At 44.0% G+C, this 8988-nt stretch overlaps 1 protein-coding gene across 1 annotated transcript in view; it reads right to left on the bottom strand.

Moving 5' to 3' along the window:
* Nucleotides 1–5211: 5211 nt before the first annotated feature.
* LOC119412721 (cytochrome c1, heme protein, mitochondrial) overlaps nucleotides 5212–8988 on the bottom strand; it is a 5817-nt gene continuing 2040 nt past the window's right edge. The window contains exons 3-7 of the mRNA XM_037679757.1: nucleotides 7283–7409; nucleotides 6964–7121; nucleotides 6724–6884; nucleotides 6534–6634; nucleotides 5212–5820 (exon numbers count right to left, since the gene is read on the bottom strand). Of these exons, the coding sequence (XP_037535685.1) occupies nucleotides 5716–5820; nucleotides 6534–6634; nucleotides 6724–6884; nucleotides 6964–7121; nucleotides 7283–7409 (652 nt within the window). The 3' untranslated portion in view covers nucleotides 5212–5715. The remainder of the gene's footprint in view (nucleotides 5821–6533; nucleotides 6635–6723; nucleotides 6885–6963; nucleotides 7122–7282; nucleotides 7410–8988) is intronic.

Here is an 8988-nt window from a genome sequence, read left to right as displayed (position 1 = left end):
TTATTATTTTAATATATTTGTATTTGATGGATACATTATTATTTTAATATATTTGTTTTTGATGGATATGTTATTATTTTAATATATTTGTATTTGATGGTTATGTTATTATTTTAATGTTTGGTGTGGCGGGAAACACTCCACTGGTTGAAGAATCTGTTGCCATGGAAACCGACGGACCAAACAGAAAAATAATTGGTATAAATAAACAAGTAAATAAAAACAAGTAAATAAAAACAAATTTGACGCACCGTCTTCGTCCAGACGCCTCACAGCGAACCAGGTCCCAAGCTGTCGGTCCAAACTGACACGAGACATTTTACTGTCCGCACGAAGGAGCCGGAAACTCGTGAGCCACATCCGGTTGGGACTTTCAAAATAATATCCAAAGGCGGAAATGAAATCGCAATAAACTAAAACTTGGTTAAGCAGATGAAAAGGATGCTGAAGTCTGTGGCACTCGTGCTTGCTTCATTTATATCCTATCAGATCTTTGTTTTCCGGGTTTTATTTTAATATTTGTTCCAATATTGACTTAATATGTGCAACTTTCTCTTTTCATGCAAGAATGTTTCATTTCTTTTTAGTTTTTCAGGTTTTTTGATGCCCGGTTTTTGAAATAACCACCACATTTAAAGTAAATATGTAATTATTGTCACAGGACAAAACAACATATAGAAACTTTGTGTTTTTATTAGTTGGTGAGGATCAATGTGTTTTTATCTCTTTATTCCAAATGTCAGAGTCATCATTGACTGAAAGCTCTTTAATTCAAAGTGGAAGTTCACCGAGCGTGAGAAAGAGACGAGGAAGTCATGGGAGCAGAAACTACACTGAGCTTATCGTGACTTTTAGTTTTAGTTTGTTCGTCACCGTTTCTCTATAAACACAAGTAACGACTTGTTCCACATGAACATGTTCAACAAAGAGTTCTTTGTTCTTCAGTAAGGTTTTACCAGACAAGGCCGTGACCTGAAAACGCTGTGTAGTTAAATTGTACCAACGTATTTTTAGGAAACCCTCTATATTACAGTTCTGTTTGTGTACATGCACACAGAAAATAACCTGAAGTCATGAGGAGGAGGAAATGATCAGTTTCAGATTCTGCCTTGAAGCCTTTTCTCCAAGAACTCTTTGAGTAATGTCAGACGTTCAGGCCGTCTGTCATTACAGCTCATCTTTTAGGCATCGTGCCAACACATCTTCCGTCTCATCAGTCAGCTCCTCTTCCATGCTTCACATTCCTCGGCGTCCACTTTACCCTCCTAACGTGCAGACAGTGGCCTCCAGAGTAAAACTAAATATTTAAATGATCTGTCTTAAAGAAAATGTAGTTTCCAAATCCCTGTGCAGCACTTGGTGCTTTAAATATCTTGATTTGGAGCTCTGTTAAAAATATTTCCCACGCTAATCTACTGTGTGAGCTGCTGATCTACAGCCCTGATGTGGGTGAACGAGGCTGGGACAGATCTTTAGACGTTTGAAGCTCGGTGATGTCAGGAAGCTGCAGGCACTGAGCTCATCAGGAGGAATCACAAGCATCCTCATGAGAAGACTCGACGTAAAATCCTCTGTTCACGTCGTACAAAGATTGTTTTAAAGAAGCTTTATCTGAACGAGCCCTTCTTTTACAACGGCCTCACGTTTGGATCCAACATTTCTTACAAAAGATCCTGAAAACGAGTCCAACGGGAGCCTGGAGGAATGAAGATGACCAGCTCGTCTGCACCCATGAGAGAATAAAATCTGTTGTTAAAGATGATCATAAATGTTTTTTACAGATTTGTGTTGGACTAAGTTTCACTTTGACTTGTTTCAGTCCATTCTGTTTGTAACGGCTTTGAGACACTTCTTCCTGATTCTCCTCACTGCACTCACTCGGACTATCAGCGGCTGCAGAGAAGCCACACTGAACCCACTAAACCGGACCAGAACTGGAGCAGAACCAGACCTCCAGACCCATCGGTGAATCTTGAGAGCTGGTAGCCCGCCCACATGGACCTCCGAGTGGGGACACACTGGTGAATAAAGTTTAGTAGCTACACCTACGTTTACGTATGTTGTTAAAATGACGTAGGATTAAGAGTTTAGAACATTGAAAGAGTGTGGGAAGGGTTTATAAAGCCTTAATATATAAATACTAAAATAAACATAGCATCCCTACTTCACGGTTCTTCACTTATCACTGGGGGTGGGGTGAACCTAACAGCCGTGATAAACGAGGGACCACTGAATGTACTGTACTTACTTGGACATAAATCCACTTCAAAACAACCAAACCTCTTTAGAAGATTTACCTCCGAGACAGTTTGGCACCACTTGAATCAAAGAACGGCTTTTGGTTCAGAAAAAAAAGAGAAAAATCCAATTTTAAACACATTTGTCAGTAAATTACCGGAGACTGTTTGGAGTGTGAAGCCTTCTGGTTTTTGATTATTGCACCACAAGCTGCACATCAGGGTTGGACCTGAACAAACCTGTTCCTAATGAACACTAAAGAAGACCTGAACAAGAATGAAATGAAGCAGAACACAAGCGGACCTGCTTTCTTTGGGAAATTATCAACATGTCAATCACTGGTCCTTCTGAGCTATATTCACACTGCAGGTATTATTTTTAGCATCACTTCTTGGCACGAGTTTGAGCTCGTTGTAAGTGGCGCTGTTCAGTGGAACAGTGTGCAGCAGTGTGCTGACAGCACGTCCTTGGAGCAGAGCTTAAAACATGGAACTACAAGACACCTACAAAGACTCAAACACGGTCAAATAAATAAAATGCTTTATTAGATTCTGGGCCAGACAGATGAACTTGTGTTCGTGCATAGAACTAGAATCAGAATAAACTTTATTATCATTGCACCGAAATACAGAAAGATCATGTGAAAGATGGGCGGAGTGCACGTGGCTGCAGCTCCCAGGAGCGCAGACCCTTATTCTTTAGAAAGAAAAGACCACCAGGCTAGGATAGTGGTATTAAAAAAAGATCAGAACCAGAATTAGCTTTATATTATCATTGTACTGGGAACCAGTGAAACTACGTTCTATAATGTGAGATGGGCGGAGTGCACGTTGCTGCTGCTAAGCTGTTTAAGAGACTGAGCTGAATACAGCGCCTCAGACTGAAGAAGTCCTCAGGATGAAAGACGAAACTTATCTGCATTTTTTTGCTTTGTTTCTTGTTTATTTGAATGTCCAGAGGACCAGACTGAACCTTTTTGGGTTGGGTTAAAGCTTTTTTTTGTTTTACTGCACTGAAGTGAAAACATGTTTTCATGGTTCCATGTCACCACTTGTCAACCAGATTAATATATTTTAAACCAATCAAACTTCTTTCTTTTGTTAAACCTAATCATTTAACCAAGAGCCTGTAGCTCGGTGGTCAGTGCTGTGGTCGTGAGGCTGCAGGTTCGAGCCCAGGTTGCATCAGGAAGTTCATCCAGAGTAAAACAATGTCCAGCTGTGCGGAGTTGTCTCGATGGGGCGACTCCGACACGAACAACGTGCTGTGGAGAAAGAACGATTCAAAAAGTGGCCAAAGATTTATTTACCATCCCAAAGCTTTTCAAGAGGAGGATCCAAACTGGAACAGATCCAGACTCTGTTTCACGGACCTGTTTTAAGAACCGAGCCTCAAATCAAGAACTAAAGGGCGAGGACATCAGGCTCAGTAACAGACAGCTGTGGGACAGTGTGGCTCCAAGACATTCCAGCGGTGGCAAATAAGACTGTCTGTAAATCCAGGTGAAATAAAACCTTCTGTAAATCCAGGTAAAATAAAACCTTCTGTAAATCCAGGTGAAATAAAACCGTCTGTAAATCCAGGTAAAATAAAACCGTCTGTAAATCCAGGTGAAATAAAACCGTCTGTAAATCCAGGTGAAATAAAACCTTCTGTAAATCCAGGTAAAATAAAACCTTCTGTAAATCCAGGTGAAATAAAACCGTCTGTAAATCCAGGTAAAATAAAAACCTTCTGTAAATCCAGGTAAAATAAAACCTTCTGTAAATCCAGGTGAAATAAAACCTTCTGTAAATCCAGGTGAAATAAAACCGTCTGTAAATCCAGGTAAAATAAAACCTTCTGTAAATCCAGGTAAAATAAAACCTTCTGTAAATCCAGGTGAAATAAAACCTTCTGTAAATCCAGGTAAAATAAAAACCTTCTGTAAATCCAGGTGAAATAAAACCGTCTGTGAATCCAGGTAAAATAAAACCTTCTGTAAATCCAGGTAAAATAAAACCTGTAAATCCAGGTAAAATAAAACCTTCTGTAAATCCAGGTAAAATAAAACCTTCTGTAAATCCAGGTGAAATAAAACCTTCTGTAAATCCAGGTAAAATAAAAACCTTCTGTAAATCCAGGTGAAATAAAACCGTCTGTAAATCCAGGTAATGAACGTCATGAGAAGATTTCCACACCCAGACTGAGGTTTGCACACGTATCAAAGCTTTAGTCACAATATGAGCAACTTGCTGCTTTCCTTCCTTACACCTACTTGATTTTGACATTTCAGTGGAAATGAGAAGAAACTTGAGTTTGTGTAAAGTGTCATATGAAACGTTGTCCTCAGTGTAACAACCTGCTGGGAACCAGCAGCACGTCACAGCTGGTTGTCCTCGGGCTGTTTCTGTGAGCAGCAAGTTGTTGCACGGCGGGGGTGTTGTGCACGTGCCAACAGCCTGAATGTGTGATTCCATCAGGAGGCTTGAAGAAGGGGACAGATCTGGTTGGCAGGCTGTAGACTGAGGAAGTCCTCTGGATGTGGAACAAAACGTTTCTCATTAAACTGGTCCAGATGGCACCACTGAACCTTTTTATGTGGATGATGGAGCTTGCAGCCCGTTTGATCATCACTCGTCAGCACGCCTTTTGTTTTTTTAGACCACGGCCGTTACCGTTAACCGGACTCGAGTTCTGATAATCGACAAATCTCTAGTCAAGGACACTTTGTTTCAAATAATTTACGAAAACGACCCTGAAAAGCAGAGAATCTGAAAAGTTGATTTCAATATATTTTTGTCACTCGTGTCAGTTTCAGCGAAGTTGGTTTTTCTTTAACGGACGGTTCCACTGGATCTGCTCCCGTCTGAATAAAGAACGGACCCACCGTCCGGTCTGGATCAATCAAACCTTAAAGAAGTGAGAAGTGCACCCATGGTGCCCGTGCACCTGTGAACACCTCTGCTGCCCAGAAGAAGCTGCACCAACACGTTCCTTTAACATAATTTATTTTACACAGTAAAACAGAAGTTTGTTTTGTAGAGGTCAGAGAACGCATTTACAGAAACTCAGAATGTCACAAACTTTCCTGACCCAATCATTTGTCAGCATCTTTAAGGTCGCATGGTGTCTTACAAAGATGAGCTGATCAAACAACTTATCCGTCAGCTGTGACAAAGTGGCCCAAGTAGATTAAAGCTGTGAACAGGTGGGGGCCACGAGCACCTGCAGCTCAACTGAGGAGGGTGCGTCAACAACACCACAAATCTCTAACAAACCTCAAAAATACGCCTGAACATACAGAAAACATCAGGATTAATTTGAAGTGCCACCAAATGAACAAGGCATTTTCTCTCGAACGGGTTTATTCAGGTGTTGGACGTGTGCCGCTCGTGCAAAGACGACTTCCTCTGAATCTCTCCAAGTGAGAAGTGTGGGGTCAGTGAACGCAGCCGTCTCAGCGCCGGGCCCAGCTCAGGGTGCGCTTGTTTTCTTCTACTTGCGAGGCCTGTAGACAATCTTCCTGCTCTTCAGCAGCGACCACTTGTGCCTCTTCATGTAGGAGAGCAAAGGAATGAGGACGGCCGCGCCCATCACGAACTGCAAGCACAACAAGAACATGAGAAGAAACCAGCCTGAACAGAAAGAGCTGCAACACGGCCGTCAAAAGCTGGAAACACAAAACAAACAGCCGAGGAGTCTCCAGTGGCAACAAGTCAGCAAGAAGCACGGTGGCGCCATTTTCTTCTGGTCAGAATCCAAGTTCATCAGGAAACTGGCGCCGAAGAAGAACCGGCCGGGAACCGACACCAGAGTGAACGTATCGACGAGACACGCATTTGTAGAAAAGTACCCCCCCCCCAAAACAACAACAACAACAAAACAAACAACAACAAAACAAACAACAACAACAGCCTCTTTGGCTGTAGATGATTCAGTAAATGAAACATTTTAGTTTGAAGTTGACGAGCAGTTTGCAGACATGACGTGCGTGTTCTGTGTTTAAATGTTTAAATCATAAAACGTCTCGTTTCATCTCCTCCAACATTTTTATGAGTTTCAACAAAATACAAGTTGTTCATGTTTCAGGGTGAAAAGTAAAACGTTAAGTCATTTCACAATAAAAGTAGCTGCAGAAGGAAACGCTTGTGCCTGCAGGTTTAAAAGTTGAACAACAACAACAACAACAACAACAACAACAACAACAACAACAACAACAACAACAACAACAACAACGTCATGTTTGTCGAGCAGAAAGCAACGGAGCAGATGTGTTTGGTTCAACTTCAACTGAATAAATAATCTGACTGTACCTTTAATCCCATTCGTTTGCGCTGGTCGTGCTCCGGTTCGGCGGCCCACCTCAGGAACGTGCACACGTCTTTAGCCACCTGACTCATGGTGGCGGGGGTTCCTATAGCAACAGACAAGCTGCTAGAACGTCCCTGTAGTACTGAACGATTCTCGTCTGCACCCGGCAGCAGACTGAATGTGCTTCCTTACCGTCGTCGTACTCCAGAATCTCGTTGTAGATGGGCGGAGCCATAGCGACGGCCTGACCAGGGAAGTAGGGGTTGTAGTAGAGTCCTTCTTTCAGGGTCACCCCTGCGGGGGGGTCGCAGTAACCCGTCAACAAGCTAAACACGTAGTCCTCACCGCCGTGTCTGCAGGGCAGCAGAGAAGCAACAGATGAGTTGTGTGGTGCGTTTTGCTCTCGGCGTGCGTCGGGTGCTGCAGGGCGACCTGGCATTGACGATGTAGCTGAGGTCAGGAGGGAGCGCTCCTGAGTTGGCAGCGCGGGCTGCCTCGGGGTTGGGGTACGGCTTCGGGAAGTTGTCCGACAGCTTTCCTGGCCGTGTGAACATCTCACCATTCTCATCTGGACCGTCCACCACCTCAAACTAAACACAGCACAACTGAACAGTCAAGAACTTTACACGCAGCCGAGCGGCGCCACCTGGTGGCAGCGCACGCCTGAACATTAAAGCCAAGAAGGAAGTTTAAAAACGGGCCACGACGCCACTGAAACTGCTCCATCAGCTTTATGCCCCCCCCCACTCACCTCTTCAGCTATGCTCTTGGCCTCTTGCTCCGTGTGCGACACCCCCACCAGGTTTCTAAAGGCCAGGTACTCAATGCTGTGGCACGCTGCACACACCTGCTTGTACACCTGGTACCCACGGCGAACGCTGCAGGGCGGACACCATCAAACAATCTTCAACATTTGCTTCACATTTAGAGAGGAAGTCAGAGCTGTGCACTTAGTCAGAGCTGCACTTCAACTTTTTGCTCCAACCAATCAGAAAATAGAAAAAAAACAATTATTGGTCAAAGATTCTTCCATATTTCACGTTGCCGTCCCGTTCCTCTCAACTTGCTGCAGCAACCCAACAATATCCACGCCATCTGCACGCTTTCTTTTTCTGTTGACACGTTTTGTCCTGCATCCTGTTTGTTGTGGCTCCTCGGACTGAAGAAGCCATTTGGATGAAAGATGAAATGTCTTACAAAAAAGAAACCATCCAGATGACCTGACTGCGTGCTGGATTTTCTACCTGGATTATTGAGCATGAAATTTGATGCTGCACCAATAATTATTATAAAAATTAAAATGAGCTTTGAGTTCATACATGAAGCACTGATATGAACAGAAAACAGTTGATTAATATTTAGCGTTTATGTAGGTCCTCATCCGTGTTCTTTGTTTAAAACAGGTCTCTTGTGAATTAGTCCTGCAGTCTCAAGAAGACTAACTGGACGCCTCCTGGTGAGGTGTCCCGGACACGTCCCACCAGGGGGAGGCCCACAGGAAGACCCAGGACACGCTGGAGGGACTATGGTTCTCTGGCCTGGGAACACCTCAGGATTCCCCTGCAGGATCTGGACCAAGTGGCTGGGGAGAGGGAAGTCTGGGCCTCCCTACTTGGGCTGCTACCCCCGCGACCCGACCCCGGACAAGAGGAAGAGAATGGACGAAACCCCTGGAAGGTTTTTCAATTAAAATGACTGAGGTATATTTTTAAGCTCTTTAAATCATTAAATGTTCTGTTGAACTGAATCTGCACCTTTTGCTGTAGTTTTACTGAAATCTGTCACTAATTATAAAATGGACATTTTGACTTTTATTTATAATTTAAAAAATTTATACAGTAATCTGGGCGGCACGGTGGAGCAGCTGGTAGACCTGCTGCCTCTCTACGAGCAGGTCGCCTTAGTTCAAATCCCAGCCGGGGTCTTTCTGGGTGGAGTCTGCATGTCCTCTCCGGGCTGCGGGTTTCCTCCCACAGACCAAAGACAAGCATGTTAGACTGACGACTAAATTGTCCCCAGGTGAGAGAGTGAATGATTGTGTGTCTCTATGTGTCCCTGGGATGGACTGGAGACTGTCCAGGTGTCCCTGTGATGAACTGGAGACTGTCCAGGTGTCTCTGGGATGGACTGGAGACTGTCCAGGTGTCCCTGTGATGAATTGGAGACTGTCCAGGTGTCCCTGTGGTGGACTGGAGACTGTCCAGGTGTCCCTGTGATGAATTGGAGACTGTCCAGGTGTCCCTGTGATGGACTGGAGACCTGTCCAGGTGTCCCCTGCCTCTCACAGTGATAGCTGGACATGGGCACCTGTGAGCCCACAACCCAAAAAAAGGAAGAGGTGGGTAAAGATGATGGATGGATGGATGGATGGGTAAAGATGATGGATGGATGGATGGATGGATGGGTAAAGATGATGGATGGATGGATGGATGGATAAAGATGATGGATGGATGGATG

Source organism: Nematolebias whitei, chromosome 7 (assembly GCF_014905685.2).
Source record: "Nematolebias whitei isolate Nwh7 chromosome 7, NemWhi1, whole genome shotgun sequence".
NCBI classification, from domain to species: Eukaryota; Metazoa; Chordata; class Actinopteri; order Cyprinodontiformes; family Rivulidae; genus Nematolebias; species Nematolebias whitei.
This window is presented reverse-complemented; position numbering and strand designations above follow the sequence as displayed.